This window comes from Cyclopterus lumpus, chromosome 9 (genome assembly GCF_009769545.1).
Source record: "Cyclopterus lumpus isolate fCycLum1 chromosome 9, fCycLum1.pri, whole genome shotgun sequence".
Taxonomy (NCBI): Eukaryota; Metazoa; Chordata; class Actinopteri; order Perciformes; family Cyclopteridae; genus Cyclopterus; species Cyclopterus lumpus.
The window spans coordinates 15,868,857-15,886,362 of NC_046974.1; the positions used below are offsets into that span (position 1 = coordinate 15,868,857).

Below are 17,506 nucleotides of genomic sequence, written 5' to 3' on the forward strand. Positions count from 1 at the left end.
TCTGCAGTTACTGCCAGTACAAGAAGGCATACCGCCACAGTACAACACAGAAAACCATGTACCAGTTAGTTTACTGACATGAACAGTTTGATCACCTTGCAGGAGCATGTTTTGATAGCGAACAAGTTTGGATTGAATCCACAATTCAATGCTTCTTTTTATTGGTTAAACACAGTATTTCTGCACAGTTGCAAAAAGGCAAGACTAATATTATGAGTATTATACCAGTGGCTGCATAGGATTGTTTCCGACTATTGGGATTCAAACATTAGCAATAACTTCAGAGCATTGTAAAGTCAAAAACTTAGGGCAATAACACATGTTGGTGAGTTTATTTGTCCAGTGGGAAAGGGGCTGTATGTACTCAACTATCCAACCTCTCTGTCCCTGCACTCTCTCTGATACTTGGTGATGGAGAGGGAGATGACAGATCTGGCAGCTAAACAAAGGGGTTGGATTTTAGTCATATAGCTCACAAGGGGGATTGGCACATGAGGATGGTGAACCAGCGGATTGGAAGCTCTGCAGTGCAAAATTAAACATGTTTCACTGTGAAATAGGAGATAGGCCAAGCCATAGATGTTCTGGTTTCACTAATAAAAGCAGTTGACCACACAGGGTCCATTTTGTTTGGGTCTTGAGCCGAGCCATGACAAGAGTGTTTCCGGTTATTCATGAGACAATGGGAACCCTCACTTTTGCTCATTCTCTTTCATTCCTTCCTCCCATATCGTTACTCCCCTCCAATCACACATGCAGAAACACTTCAATCAGTGGCTTTCTGAGTGTGACCCAGATCAGCCTAATAAACAGCAGGCTGGTCAAAATGACTTCAGTGAGACCCATCCCACTGTTGGATTTTCCTGCTCTTGCACTCTTCTATCACAGCACTGGTGAAGCCGTGAGTAGTATCACCCACTTAGTCCTCAGGCACTTGGAAGGCATATGCATGTTTACTTTACCTTAAATATTACTTGACAAAATAAAACAGATAAATGTAAATTATTTTATTAACAAATTGTATTTTTCTTCACTAACTAAAAGAGTTCAACATATTAAATTAAATAAATCAATATCTGAGCCTAGATCTATCAGCACAGGTGCCCCCCAACGGTGTGTTAGCTCCCCAGTTCTCTTCACATACTATAAATAGCTGTGTGAACAAAACTCCCCAAAATTAAATTGTGTAATTCTGTGAAGACACCGCTATTCTTGGCTTACAACACAAAGACACATAACTTGACCACTTTGTGGACTGGTGTGATGCTGAATAAATTATATTTGACCCAAAGTCAATTGTTGACCGTAGTCTAGTAAGCATTCACAATGTACCCATAAATCAGGTTTCCTCGTATAAATATCTTGTTGTCTACATTGACATTTCGCTCACATGGCATGAGCATGTTGAAAACCTTTGTTCGAGGCTACAATAGAGGATGTATTTTTGGAGAACGCTAAGACTCTTAAGGTGATAATAGTAAACTCATTCTGCTTTATCAAATGATTCTAGAGAGTGTAATTCAATATGGCATACAAGTATGGTATGGGAACCATTAGTAGTCAGTCAGTACAGTACAGTACAGTCTAAACTCGCACACCTTACTCAAACGGCCATGAAGATCATCACTATCTTTGGCCCTTATATGAAGAATATGTGCTCAGGAAGGCACAGAAAATTCAACACACACTCTGAACACAGAATTGCAGCTGTTGCCTTCAGGCAGACGTTTTAAAATGCCAGGAGGCTAAATCGGTACAAGAATTAATTAATTCCATCCTCCATCAAATTATCAAATAGCAACAAGTAGTATTACATGATATGATTATACTGGATAATGTATTGTGACTTGATTATTTATCATCTGGTTTTAATACTAATTATTAGTAACTATTGTCGACATGTGTACTTAAGCAGGTTTATGCATGAGTGTATGTATGATCAATGGTCGATGCGGATGTGGTACTGTAAGTGTATTGTGTGATGCAGCTGCTTGTTCCTGCGGGACAATAAAGTATATATTATCTTATCTGTGATCATACATATCTATTAATCAGACAAGTTTACACACTGGCTGTATAGCACTTCTTTTTCTACATGACGAGTAGTGTAGCCCAAAATGTCTGCCTTTTAACTGTGATTAGCAGTTATTCCTGGTATTCCTAGTAAATTAATGATCAGACAAATACCTAATTGTCCTGTAAAACACAGGAATATAAATGCAAGGGTGAAGCATTTGGTGGCCAAAATACACCTTCAGTGTTCCGTGACAGTATGGCAGCTGTAACAGTTGTTTTAACTTCAGAGAGAGGCAGCATCAGATTATCTGGCCTGTACAGCTGCTCCTGCTGACTGATTCACACATTGTTCTGCTCTGGTGTATTGTATTCAGAAGAAGCATCAGTGTGAGCATCAGTCAGCCACTGGAACTGCACTGGCACCACAATCATCCATTTACACGCTGCACAACCATGACCAATGCTGGGATGTCTGCAAAATACTAAATAATATGTTTTTGTGAGTGCACTCTGTGTATGCAGATGCTTTGGATTTGTTTGTGTCTGACACATGTTCCTGCAATTGCTATATCAACTAAAACAAAAAATAAAATGATTATTTTTTTAGTGCTGCACAATATTGCGATCAATATAATTTGATATGAAAAAATACAGGAATATTCACCCTAAATGTTGTACAGCTTAAATTTAAATGAATCAATAAGTTGCACTTTAAGAACAACATGAATAGGCTAGATAAACAATGTTGTGCTCTTGTAAACATGTCCATGCTCTAGTAAACAACTTAATCATAAACACATTGGTTGTATAGATATGAATGGTGATAACACAGCAAAAAAGTTACACCCACAAAGCATGTTTAACAAAATGGGCTACGTGTTTCAAGACGGGTCAGGTGGGTTGCCGACATCCCTGCAGCATGCGCACTGAGGACAGTGGCGCTGCAGGGAGCGCACAAAAGTTCATGGCCCAGTGGCGAGGTCCGGTCGAGGGGTTGAGGCAGACTGCGCAGACCCAACTCATTGAGAAGTTTCAAAATATATAAGGTGCATTATGAAACTGTGACGGTTCTAACTAGACTGTAGGTATTTATTTGGGACACTGGATAAATCATGGAAAAGTGGGAGTTTCTTAAAATTATCAAGCAGCAAAAAAGTTGTTACATGACTTGTTTGAGTTAATCTGCTAACATTGCCTGTGATGTGACTATAATGCATGCACAAATCGCAATGTTGATGCTAAAATAACACATTACTGGGAAGAGTATCGCACGGTAAATATCTGGTTGAGTCATTTTAAACATCCTAGCCACTGTGTTTCAAGATGCTAAACTGAATTCTAGCTCAGCACCTTTACTTAAAAAAAGGTAATAAATAAGGCTTAGGTGCGTGTATGATACTAATTACACATGTACTAGCCAAACGCCACTGGCAGCCGGCAGTACCAACAGTCAATGATCTGGCAAATATTCCCTCCCCCTACAGAAGACATTGTACACTACATTCAAAAGTGAGTTGAGGCGAGAGCAACCAAGTGGTAAATACGTTAGCGATGCTGCACGACTAAGATACAGTAAAAGCTGCTAGCTGTTTGTTTGCATCATAGATGATGTATTGCACCATTATATTGTGAATCACTGTAAGGTGGTGTGTGGGTGTTTGCATGCACTGCCGTGGTGCACACTTTCAATCACAATGTGTGTGCCATATAGAGCAATGTGGCCATAGAGCCACATGCCCACTGCTACTGTGATCAAATATACTATGATATGTCTATGCAGACACAGACATAATTGTCACCCCTACACTTACAGCAGTCAACAGCACTATCAAGAGGTCGGTTTCATGTGACTGACAAAGCTCTAATGCAGCGGGTCGCCAACCACCGGGTACCGTGGGTCCTACCGGGCCACACAGAAAGAATGGAAAAAATGGTAATTGATTATCAATGTCGGAAAGATATTTTATTCAGAAAAATTACCGGATACGTCCGTCTGTGTGTCTGAACCTCTTGACACACGGCAGGTGTCATTGTCTCCCATTACCCCGAGACGGGACCGGCTCGTTGCAGAGAAACAAGCTCAAGTCTGTATTTGTATCTACTTTATATTTGTTTTTAGGTCGTATCCTTTTATTGCATCATATTGATGACGTCATAAATGGCCGGTCCATGAAAATATTGTCGTACTTGAAACCGGTCCGTGGCGCAAAAAAGTTGGGGGCCGCTGCTCTAAAGGGAGTTGGAATTGAACACTGCTGAAGGGGAAAGACTCTCAAGGTTTCCAAGAGACATCTGAATATATTTACATCCACTTAACATTACATGTCATGCATAAAAGATGGGTTAATACTTGCTTCAATACAAGTTTCATGAGGAGCAAGCTTCAATTGACAAATCAATTTGTTCCTCCTTCACATATTTTAAAATGTTGGGGTTTCTTTATACAGCAGAGACATCAAAGCTTGAATGAATGGTGATATTACTGTTATTGGTGGTTCCATGGTTTTTGTTGGCGTTATTTACCCATTTTCTGGGGACATAATTCAGTTTTCATAGTCACATTGTGGGAACTTGCCTTCCTTATGGGGACAAAATGCACATCCCCATAATGGATGTGGGGTTGTGCGTGTGTGTGTGCGCGCATGCGTGCGTGTGCAAGTCTGTCAGCTCTTCAGTTGTTCATGTACTGCTCATATGTTTGCTTTATCTGCATCGGCAAATATAGTCATGCATGTGGAAATATGTGTATGTGTACACACTGGCAAGTGTATGTAAACATTTATGAAAGAGACACTCACCAGCTCCTTCTTCTTCATGCATTCCATGAGAATGATGAACAGATGTTGGGCCTGTGTGCGGCTGTAGGTGAAAGTCTTCTGGATGGTCACCAGCAACTGGTCTCTTAGAGACTCGTTAATTATGCTGCAGAGGTGCAGAGAAAAGAAGAGTGTGTCAGGAAAATGGTCGGATAGAGGAAGGAGAATAAAACAGTGAGGGGGAGGCAGGCAAATTAGATTTTCTTGTCGTTAAGTGAAACCAAGGTTGACAGCGGATCTCAGTACTACTGTCCTTGTTGAGATGTGATTCTGCAGCTTTACCTATAACTTGTTATATGAAGCTGTAAAATCAATTTTTCATAAAAATCAATTCTAAATTCATGGTGTGTCTTATGATGAACACAACCAAAAAAGTCCACTGTGTGTTTTTTAAAGAAACACATCAGCACATTTCACAATATATAAATGTTTGCAACTTCATGTATCAAGTTAAACATATCCTTTTACCCAAAAAGCATATCCTAAACAAAATAACTGTTGCTGGCATGTACAGTATACATAGAATTGTATGTGAGCTATGTTTAATTTAAGGCCCTTTGTTTAATAAAAACTAATAAACTAAAATTAAAAACAATATTTGAAAACAACCTTTCCCACATTAGATAAACATAAGTGTTTGTCCTTGGATTACAGCATAATAGGGGTCGGCTGTAGCTCATGGGGATGAGTGGTTGTCCCGTTAACCACAAGGTACCCGGTTTGATCCCCACTCTCCCCATAGTTGCATGTCGAAGTGTCCTTGAGCAAGACACTGAACCCCAGTTGATCCCCGGGCGCTTCACTGCAGCCCACTGCTCCTTAATAACTAAGGATGGGTCAAATGCAGAGAAGAATTTCCCCACGGGGATCAATAAAAGTGTAAATGTCTTTCTTTTCTTTCTAATGTGAGTGCATACCCTCCATCCTCAGAGTATTTGTGTCCAAAGGCCAAGATGTCTGAGGCCCTGCCGCTGCCGTCACACACCACCACCGGGACGGGAGGTGTGTCCCTGAGGTACTCCAGCACAATGGAGATGACATTAGGGCCTCCCTCTACGATCAGAGCCACCACTGGCACACCCTGGCCGATACCTGCACATGAAAACAAGCGGGTGGTGGTGAAGAGTTATTGTAGAAAGGAAAACAGGGATGAACAACACAGAAAAGGGGAAAAAAATGAAGGAAAGAAGAGGAAAGTTTAGAATAGAAAAAAAACCCAGAACAAATAACTTTCATTACATCAGCAAGACTTGAGATATAAATAGAAAATGTCCAAATGTACTGCTAAGGTGCAAATGTGACACCTGTGATGCGTCATAACTGTATTGTCAAGACACTCTACGCTTTATAATTATGGTAGAGAGGTTTCTAAAAAAGCACCGTACCAAAAATAACCAGCCCACTTTTTGAGGTTCTGTGTGTGTGTGTCTATGTGTGTGTGTGTGTGTGCGTGTATGTGTATGTGTGTGTGAGTGTGAAAGTGAGTGTGAGTGTGAGAGAGATTCAGTGATAAACCCCCGCTGTTCTATATAAAAAAGGCTCCTTGCCTGCTAATCATAGTCTATTTATGGTAACTATGCTTAATTAGCGGGTTGGTTTTTCTGCACATGGTGAGACTATGTACAGAAGGTACTGCAGATATGAAATTTATTGCCAAACTCTCAATGGAATTTCCTGCTTCCTGCTTGTGTTGCTCCCTTTCCTGCGTCTTGTTTCGTTTCCGTACTGTATTTCTCATCATACCACTGAACATTGCCTTTAAGTCACAATAAACCCCAGAGTCCCATCTTTCTTACCCCTCTATGTTCTTTCCCCTTTTTTAGTGGTCTCAGTCTAATCAATTTCCTAAACCCTCCTTCCCTCATCCTGCCCTTTCCTGCTCTCTGTCTCAGTTCCTGTCTTTCCAGTTGATCCCTCCATAGACACTCTGTTCTTCTCCTCTCCCTCCCATTCTGCATCACGAGGTTGTGTTTTCACACGGGTGTTTTGACTATTCTAATTCAAAAGCTGTGTAGCTGCTGGATCTTCCCCGCCCTGCACCCTCATCCCGGTCTGCATAATTCACACAGGAGAAAGAATGGGGTGTCTCTCAAACACGCAGGCAGACAAGCGTATACAGATGTGTGCTTATATACAGTATGCGCATACGCACACACCAACATAAGCACACGCACTCATTCAGAAGCATGCCCACCACCATTACGCTTTGCCTCACACAGCCTTGCAACAGGGACAGTTACATAAGGAGCATATTTTAACTTCAAAGAGGGAAAACGTCAGTGTGCCACAACACATCACTCGACCATACATCAACAGAGCTGAATGTGAGAGAAGCAGACTGATAACTTGGATGTCTATTTTTGCTGTGTGTGAGCTTGCAGTTGTGTCGGATCTAGCATTGATATTGATGACTAGTGAGCTTTGGAGGCAGCGAGGCAGTATCCAAAGCAGATTATTGTACAACTAAGGAGCAGATGAGGAGGGGAAAACACAGCTGTGTCATGGCTATAATTGGTAGCCCAAAAACACACACTCACATGAATACAGATAGAGGCACACACAAGTAAACAAACCACAAATAAAATAAAATAATCTTCTGCCTGCCTCGACACTTAGAAGAATACCTATTGTTCTAGATGGAAATGTAAACCCATAGCTGGAGAGCTAATCTGTTATTTAGTAAATAGTGAGTTCGCCAAGTCTCCTTTGCCAAAGTCTAACACTCTGTCGCAGTGAACTGGCAAAAGTGTATGTCTGCTTTTTATTCTCCTCATTACTCCCAATACTTCTACATTACATACATTTTTCTTTATGTTTGCTAATCCAGAAGAAAATATAGTCCAGTGATGAATTGAACTTTAATAAATAAATTGGAAACAATCCTCTACAAAGGTGTACTCCAGGTGTGTCAGAGTTCACTTCTGACCACATCAAACTACACTTGTGATGCTGACAGAAAATTTTAAACATATACAATATACATACCAAACTGACGAGAAGGATACAAATCTAATATATATCCTATTATTTTAAAACAATGTATTTTAAGTCTCTCTTTCAAGGGTGGAAGTTGGGGTGCGGCTAGGTTGGAGATGGTATTTGTTCACGATAGAAAATGTAAATACATACCATGTACAATTGGTTGCTAGTGTAAATACCTGGAAGTTATTGAATAATTGAAACAAAATATTTCAAACTAAATCACTGCTGCAACCTTGCAACTCTAGGCACGCTCCAACCGTTTCCTGACCTTGAAATTCTCCTTGCCCGTCTTTCTTATTTTGGTCCTCAGCGCCCACGGTGAGCACAGACAGGTGGGAGGTTCATTCAAATGAGGCAGTGCAAAAAGAGTTGTCAATCATTTTGGTGGAAAGGTATATTAGACCTGGCGCAGAGAATACAAGTGTGTTAATCTGTTGCTACTTGGGTGATTTTAACATTATTATATATATTATGTTTTTAGATCTTTAACTGTTTTTGTTTTTAATAATGAAGCAATGACAAATACATTGTTTTATAATGTGGCATATTATATATGTGGGTTATTTTCTGAGGATACTTTATTTAATAAAATACACACTCTAAACAATATACCCTATACACTCTGTACTGTTTCCCTCAACATGTTCAGCCTTTCCAACCCTATTCTTGTAATGAGTGTACATGCACCATTCACACACTCCAACGCATCAGATAAAACAATTGGCAAACCCCTACTCTCTCCCTTGTCTCTGTATCTCATACATAGTTTTAACCCAGTGCCGCAGCCCACAGCTTATCTCTCAGGAAGGAAATTACTGTGAAACCATGTAAAAAAACAGAGGCAGGAAAAAAAGGAGCGAGGCGGTCAATGAGACTTTGGGGCCACAACTTTCTATAATATCCCGCCTGGGAGACGAGGAAGTAACGAGGAAAAGAAGGAACGAGGGAGGGAAAGGGGAGCTTGTAAGCAAGACACACATAACATGCTTAAATGGTCGTAATTAAGGATCCAGCAATGACTCATCCTCTGCTTGTGTGTCCCTGTGTGCGAGTGTCTGCGAGTTTGTCCTTGTATGTGTCAAATTTGTATCAGCATGACTGGAGGAGGTGTGCTCCAGTATGTGGGTCGTTATCTTCGCACCCCCTCACACCCTTGCCAACACACACACACACACACACACACACACACACACCAAGAATAAAACAAGTAAAACACTCTCTCTCACACACACAAACATCTTTATCCTAGCGAGGACCAAAGCAGACAGGACGCATCAGATCTGTGAAGGGGACATGACTCGACAGGCACAGAACAAAATGTCAGGCGGTACATTAAAAGGGCAAAGTTTCTCTCAAATGTATTTGTTCAGTTGTGTGGTGACATCAACACATGTTGTCTTTTTATTTATTTTTTTACATCCTCAGAGGAATTCCGATTAAATCAGATGGTCTGTTCCACCTTTTTACCAGCCAGAGAGAATTAAACAACCTGTTATTAATCAGGAAAATACATTTACAACTAGGGAATGGGGTTTAAATTATAGATTTTTGTTTTGGCGTGTGTATGTGGTTTTGTGAGAGCTATGTCCATGAAAAAAACAATGACTTGTTAGTTAGATACTTTAAATCTGTTTGGGGGTTGAAACAATTGAACTTAAGGTAATGTATCATTCCACAAAATCAAATAAAGTGTAAATAAAGTGAAAGTATATTAAATGCCATCTGGATTTTAGTCTGATGCAAGACATTTGAAATGACAAGTATAAATGAGGTCTTAGTTGACTTGTCCTTGCCAAAACACTTTCGGATTCAGCTCATACAACTTTATCAGCAACAAGATACAATATACTGTATATCTCTCCTCTGCACTGACTTCAAATGATCCATAAATAGGTGCAATAAACATGTCATCATGTCACAAGTGCTACAGTCAGAGTAGTTGTAAATATGGCACCTTGTTTGGACTCTGTGAACCTTTAGAAATGCAGAAAGTCAGGTTTATTGTACATAATCACAGTTAAAATGGTGTTTGTCACAAATATGAAGAAACAGTTAGTATAAAAAAGAAGAAAAAAAGTTTCATAACAGGGAAATAAATATAGAGGAAAAAAAATTGCTTTTTGTCGAGACTTAATTAATTGTTAAATAGTGTACACAAGTCATCTACAGGTACATCTCTGACCTTCTCAACACTAAGTGTTCTATTAAGAGCCCTTTTCATCCAAAGTACCTGTTTTGAAAGAACGAGATTGTTGAAAGCATGAGTTTTAAAAAGGTTGATTGTTGCGAGTTACGCTGAAGCACATCAGCAATTCAGGGTTCTAGTTGTCACCTTCATATCTCAGAGTGTACCTGGCTCTGTTATCTCTCCAGCACAGTGTTGAACACTCCGGCAGTTCATGTTTGTCTTTTTTTTTGTCCGTTTGTGCACGAACACACCTTATCGGAGATGACTTTTTCTGTCCCCATGCCGGCTCCGTACGCTTGTTCTCACTTGCCCGCAAATGTTTCATCTACTGAGCAACTCCCACTGGGTCGGTTCAGCGCCACTGATTTAAACATCGGTGCAGCACCACCACTGGGACCAAAACCACCGACCACGGGACTCACGAAAATTTTATATCAGTTTTTATGACTCATAGTATGGATTGTGTTAAGATCTTCATCACCTTGTAAACATCTAAATGGCTTTCAAATATTATTTTTTTTACAGCACAATTCCGAAGCTTTACCTGTTATTTTTGCTTTTTGGATACATCTCTAAGTCAGATTCAAACTGAAAATTTAACTTTTTGATATGTGTCAAAGATTAAGAGCCACCAAGTAATCCAGTTGGTCATACAGTTGGACGGCACAAGGAAGGGGAGGTATTAGCTTTATCTAATCTGGCATGCATAGTGGTTAAAAGAAAGAGTATTACTACTGTTATGGTAAAATATAGCATTGCTTATTAGCAAAAGTAGAAGCAGAAATTGCATGGAGAATTGTTTGTGTCTAATAAAAGTCAGATGCCGATGTAAGCAGGAAGTGTAGGGTCACAGGGCAGGAATATACAATGGGCCACTGTCTTGAGAGGCCTCTGTTTTGAGACCGAGTACATCAAAGATAAGAGTTGATTGCATTTTGTTTGTGAGGAATATGCTAACTCTGCAGAGAACAGGAACTGTTTTCTGATTAGTTGTGTGTTCATGTACTATGGAACAGGGCGTCACTCTCCCTCTGTATAAATATGGGTGTGACTTTTACGGTGTTGAAAAAAATCTTGTCACAGACTCTCTTGGGTGTCTGTCACATACAATAAACCCTTGCAAGCAATAAACGGAAAAGACAACTTTGATTCAGAGACTTAATTCTTCATTCCTGATTCGGAGTAAATCTTCCATTACATATACCCTATTGACTTTCCCATGTACCAATAATAATAATTCAATATCTTGTATGGGCTGCTTCACAGTGGAGGTCACAATGTCATGGCTAATCTGCAACGCAAGGCCTTATGGCTTCTGCATTCAATTACTAGAGCTACTTCATCTTTTACTTGCTGTGATTAATGAAAACCTTGCTATAGGAGGGTCGGTGAAGGTGACTCAGTAGACACAGAGTTAAAATGGACACAAGCCTAGACCTACACACACATTCAATTTACAAAGCACTTATGCAGCCATTTTAATATTCCATGTAATTTAAGGGAACTAGACAAGGGCACACTCAAGGTGCCTCATTCATTTTTGCAGACTTTATCTAAACTTGCACAAATTGTTTTCCTCTTTGGGCCTGGCATGTAAATCCAATTTAAGATTTTCACATGTGCAAAAAATACAGCAATGTGTACGTGAATAAGATGCAAGGGATTCTATTTATATTAGAAAAAATAGATGTCCTTACTCTGCTGCCTTTTCAATGTTTCCTCCTGGTGTTTCAATGAAGACACCTCAAGGTAATATGTCATCTCACTGCCTGCATCCTCCACAGCTGCATCACACTTTCTTTGCGCTTTATATTATTCTCTTCTCCCTCGGCTCACACTCAATCCCTTTTTCTGTCTTTATTTTCTCACTCTCCTTTCTTCCTCTTGTACTTGTCATTTCTCTGAGGCAGGTGTGTGATTAAAAAGCTTTATAGGCACATGGAAACGTAACAAAAGAGCCATGCAGTGGCTGAGTGAGCTGTGTTGAATGGTGCCAATCATTTTATTGATTTTTTTACTTTTACAATACCTGCTAGCTTCAGGAGATGGGAAGAAGGGGTTCATCAGGAAATATGTTTCTGTGTATATGTGCCCTCACACACTATAAAACAGTGTCTTGGGATGAGCAACCATATTTTAAATTGACAATGTGTATATGATTATGCAATGTTCATGATCACTGGTCATAACCTCTGACCCTCTGTGTACAGTACTCTGTGCTATGCTGCCGAAGCTGAATCCTTGTCACGGTTATCCAGGCTCAATAGCTTCGGCATCTCTGACTACGTCTGGCTGAACAAGTCACGAGAGCCATGACACGAGAGAGTGTGTGAATGTGCGGGCTCCAATCCATCCACCACATTTATAGCCTCCAAACCCCAGTTTCCTTTCTGAAGCCATTTAATTTGTTTACCACCAGTGCTGTTCCTTTAATAGTCCTGTCCACTTTCCACTGAAGAGAGTACCAAACCCATGAGGCGACACCTTATACAACATCAAATATACAGTAGAGACTGGAGGTATGCAGACGGAATACACAGGTCTTGTCACCAAATGTGGTGTTAGGAGGTTTAGGAACTGCCCAACTGTGCTCCAATGATGAGATTTGACAGGTGCCAATGGTGCTGCCATAACTGGACATGGAAATGTGCAATGTGAAAAATAACCAAAAATATCTTTTGGCAAAAGAAAATCATAAAGTGGTTAGGGATCAGTTAAAGTATCATGACCTAGAATATTTGTTAAGACATTGTTTGCAATATCAAAGCTATATCTAGAGCGTAGTCAGACCAATATACAACTGACTCCCACATTTAAAAACTGTGTTATATTGTGGAGCCAATTTGATTGCTATAGCATTTCCGGCACTCACATGGTGAGCCGTTGCATGGAAAATTGCACACAGGCACAGTAGGATTAGCTACAGGATTGCCCAGACATCACAAAAATACCACAGGGGGAGATTACACATATCTATCCACCACACTTCTTTCATCTTGTGTTTGTGTGCAGTGCGTGTGACGTGTGCGTTAAGATAAAAAAAAAGCTTGTGGTTACATGTGGTCCGCAACACACATGTTAGGCCATTCAAATTTAACAGCTTTTTCCCCTTTTTACTTTCTTTATCCTTCTTTCCTTGACAGGACCTCAGGCTACTGTTGGATCCCACAGGAGTTCTTCTGTGAGGTAAATTGATGCACTCCTTGATTGACCGTGGACAGATAATCAAATTAAGAAATGCTCCTTGACTGCCAACCCTTCAGCGGTGAATGAGTAAGTGAAATATAAATGTATTTAATGTACTGTGTACACAGACACATACAGTAATCCCACAATGGGACTGTACATTTACATGAAAATCAGTGCATTAAAATTGTTGCGACATTGATACCACAGTTTGTCAATAGTGTGTTTAACTCCTTTAACCTCTTTTGGGAGTAAAGATGTCCCTTCGTTGATATAAAAAACTTCAGAGTTGCAGCTGTGCTAGTGGCATTTCTTTCCAGGTTAAGATGCTTAAAATTAGCCACAAATTTTACAGCCATGCAAAAATGAATAATTATTAAATGTATTATTGAGTGTGTATATGTGCAGCTCCCACACTTTGATGTTTTATTGGTCTATGCAACAGACAATGCATAGACATTTTACACACTTCTCAAACACTTTGCTTTGGTCATACTCAACAAGTGGTTATAAACAGTGTGGTGCTCTTTAATTAACTTAAAAATAGGGTTAAGATAAATTTACCAACTACAAAAATTATGAATTCCCTAAAAAAAGCAATAGCTAGATTCATCAAATGCTCAATATAATTTCAAAACAGTTCCAAGAAAAAATAAGTTAGTAAACTTGTTTTGATTCAGGTCACAGATCCAAAATGGCGTCATACTATATAAGAACAGTTAATGGAACAATTGTGATTAGTATTATTTAGTACTATGGATCCATTTTGGCTGATACAGGACTTCACCTCAAGAGGCAACTTTTGTTAACCTGACTCGCACGTTATACAGTTGAAGCTGGTTATCAATGTAAGCCTAGACACTGCTGAGGTTAAGGAGGTCAGTGTCAGAGTGATAGCTCTGTGCTATGAACAACAGTAGATACACAACACACACAGTAATCAGCTTGTATAATTAATAGATCCCAGGAAGTATTAGTGCTCAATCTAGATATATGCTCAGATGATGGATAAAGCAGGGATGGCGCAATACATTCCCATCATATGGATGGTTAGCTGCTTGTATGACGACTGGGCGTCCCTTTGCCTTCCCAGCCCCTTTTGTATGAGTCCAGGCATAGGATGACAAAGGGAAGTCCATAGGTCACATGACTGGATGATGCACAAGGAGGAAATACCCCAGGGACATTTCCTAAATACCCAGAGACAATGGGTCAGGAGGAATACGGTGGTGGGTGGTGGAGAAACAAAAGCCCACTTAATCCTGAGTGACATATAACATACTCTTATAAAGTCTGGATCAGTAAACATCAGTTATAGGTCTGACAGTGAAATAAAATGGTGATGACAAAGATACGATTTGAGTCATGATATTGCTCTCGACACTTGGAACCATGTATCCATTCCAAGCATCTATCTCCTGACACCCTCAGTTTTCAAATAAGCATTGATGTTAAAATGTCTACATTCATGTCCCCCAAACCCTGAGGAAATTATTATAAAACGCATTTATGTTGACAACAAAAGACGGTAATAACAAATCATGGCCCCAAACAAAATTTCTCTGACTCAGGTTTGTTCCCGACACGTTCTTAACAATGAGAGGGTATTGAGTAAATGTATTTAAAGGGTTTCAGGGAGGTTTGTGTGTGCGTGTGTTGTTGTTTGTGACGGGGTGTGAGAGAGAGAGAAAAAGACAGAGAAATGCATTTGTATTCATTCAAATCCATTTGGTTTCTAGCTAAGGTATAATGTGGAAATTGAAAACTGAGAAATACAATGTGACAGGGACTCAACAGTGCATGAACACTCGACACAAAAGGCAAATATGTGCATGTGCAGACACAAATGCACAACATTATACAGTACGCGCAATACATAAACACCTGCGCCTTTTACGAGCATAGTATGCCTTTGATGCAATCTGTTTTAAAATGAAGGCATGGAGAGCTGCACAAAGACACATCATAGAGTGAGATTCTTTTGAGTTTCAACAGCAGTGTGTAATAATGTCTGTCAACATATACAAAATAAATAAAATATTAGGCCGTTTTGATATATGTGATGGAGAGCTAGTGGTTTTAAAATCCTCCAGTGTACCATGTTCTGATTTGTACTATCGAGTATCAAATACAAACATCTGATGCACCTTTCAGTCCTTTAGGTGTGTTTACATATTACAACTTCATGTAGTTGTTGTCTGCTGTTGTCTGCAGTACAGTATATGTGTAAATAAACATGTGCAGCTGTTGACCGTGTGCTGATCAGTACCTCTGTGCTTGTGTTAACTTGGTGCAGCAGCCCAGAACAAGAGACAAGGAATATCAAGCAGGCTCATTTGAGGAAAGAGTTCATCTGAGCTGTCAGGAAGCTTTGAAAGAAAAAATAAAACCCTCCTGAAGGGAGGGACGGTTTCAAAGGCTCATGAAGTTATATCACAGCTGGCTAAAAATACGCTGTCTGAAAGCATGTTTTCAGTATTTTGCCAGTAATGATCATTTTAGTCTGGTTGCAGCTATAAAATAGAGTTTGAACCTAATTAACCCAGAGTGGTGCCATCAATAAAAACAAGCATTACAGTGTCATTATGCTATTATCACACACCGTGACTAAAGTAGATCAGTAGCCATTACAGATTGGAACCGAAACCTGATAATAAACGGGCACCGGTGCTAAATTATTAAAGACTAGAGTAATGATAAGCTCCAACGTTCTTATATTGCTACTATTTAACATTTTGGGGTAATTTATTAGCGCGGTGCAGAATCTCTTCTGCTCTCTGTGTTCTTCAACTACACGCAAACACACAGAGTGAAGTCAGCAAACAGCAAATCGGTTAAAAGTAAACCAGTTGACAACACAACTGTTTACTCGACTTGACACCAACTACCATAGTTATTGTAAGTGTTAACCTTTGCTAGTAAAAAGGATATTATTTATTTTCTTGAAGTTATGTGTTTAGCTGTGTGTGCGACAAATCTTGCATTCTGCTGAAGTAAACTACATAATATTTTGGGTGCCCAGTTGTGGCTTCATGCTTAAGGACCTCTTGAGGTTGCTGTGACTCACACTTTCCCAAAACACCTTCTTTTAAAAGTTTTATACTACCATTGACTTGCTTACTCCTGCTTACTCCTCACTAACTCGTCTTAACCGGCATCCCGGCCAGCAGGGGCCGCTAGTGATAACACAGCTGAGAGCATCGTGACCCTAAACAGAGACACAGTGGCGTGGAAACAGTTTGCACATTGTTAATGTTTTGGATGGTGTGTTTGGCCAACAGCTAATGGAACTACCAGTTCACACACTGATGTACTTAGCCGCCACTCAACGACTACTAAGCAAGCAGACAGCTTGGTGAGTTTGTGTTTTGGCACTATTGTATTAAGTGTATTATATATCGACTTCAAGCCCATTGCTTATATAACGGTAAATTCCACTCACGTGTGTTGATCTTTTGCAGGGAGATGTGTTTCTCCAGCTGACGTCGTAGCTTGACCTCAGGGCCGTACTTTCCCGTGGTGCCATTGTCTGCCAGGATGAAGTGGGAGTGGAGACTGTTTAGAACCGTCAACTTGCTCATGGGGTTGGACATGGTCTGGTAGGGACGCACCACCTGTCCGGGAAATGATGAAATTGAACAGTTACACGGTAATAGAGACGGTACTGGTTGCACAATGGGAGATATGGAATTCGCCCTTTCAGGGCTTGACCCTTTCTTAGGACTAAAAGTCAGGATATTTAACCCTTTGTGTTTAAAATCAGACATCAACATTTAAGGAGAGAGATGTTTTCAGTGTGATGAAAGATGGGTGTTTTGTTCTTAACAGACCATTGTATTTTAAATAGCTACTGCACATGTATTGTACTGTTACACTAGAAGCTGAACATTTAACATTATTCATATTCTCTAAAGCTTGGATTTGGTCAAGTGGAGAAGCCCCTGAAAATCTGAGGTAAACTCATCTGGTCATTAGGCGTACAGTTGAGATCAATCAAGCATGCAAAAAGAGCATGAGTACTCAATGATCTCATTGCAGCTACCAACATTAATCTTCTCTGCTTGATTTGTTCAGTAGGACATTCTGATACAATTTTAACTATAACATAATATTGATTGCAGAGATTTCAATGAGTCTTCCGCTAGCTGTCCAACTCACTTTAAAAGGTGTGTTTATCACAGATTGGATTGGCTTACTCAGCATCTCAGCTAATAAACCGTTAACTGCCATTTACAGGATGCGGCAACTGTTTCATGCAACTGATTCATGCAAACCAGCATGCAAGCACCCGCTCTGAAACCTAACATATCATATTGTT

The 17,506-nt window shown here is 39.9% G+C and overlaps 1 protein-coding gene across 1 annotated transcript in view; it reads right to left on the reverse strand.

Moving 5' to 3' along the window:
* Nucleotides 1-17,506, reverse strand: part of trpm3 (transient receptor potential cation channel, subfamily M, member 3) — a 122,705-nt gene that overhangs the window by 39,917 nt on the left and 65,282 nt on the right. The window contains exons 6-8 of the mRNA XM_034541983.1: nucleotides 16,631-16,802; nucleotides 5,750-5,924; nucleotides 4,815-4,938 (exon numbers count right to left, since the gene is read on the reverse strand). Of these exons, the coding sequence (XP_034397874.1) occupies nucleotides 4,815-4,938; nucleotides 5,750-5,924; nucleotides 16,631-16,802 (471 nt within the window). The remainder of the gene's footprint in view (nucleotides 1-4,814; nucleotides 4,939-5,749; nucleotides 5,925-16,630; nucleotides 16,803-17,506) is intronic.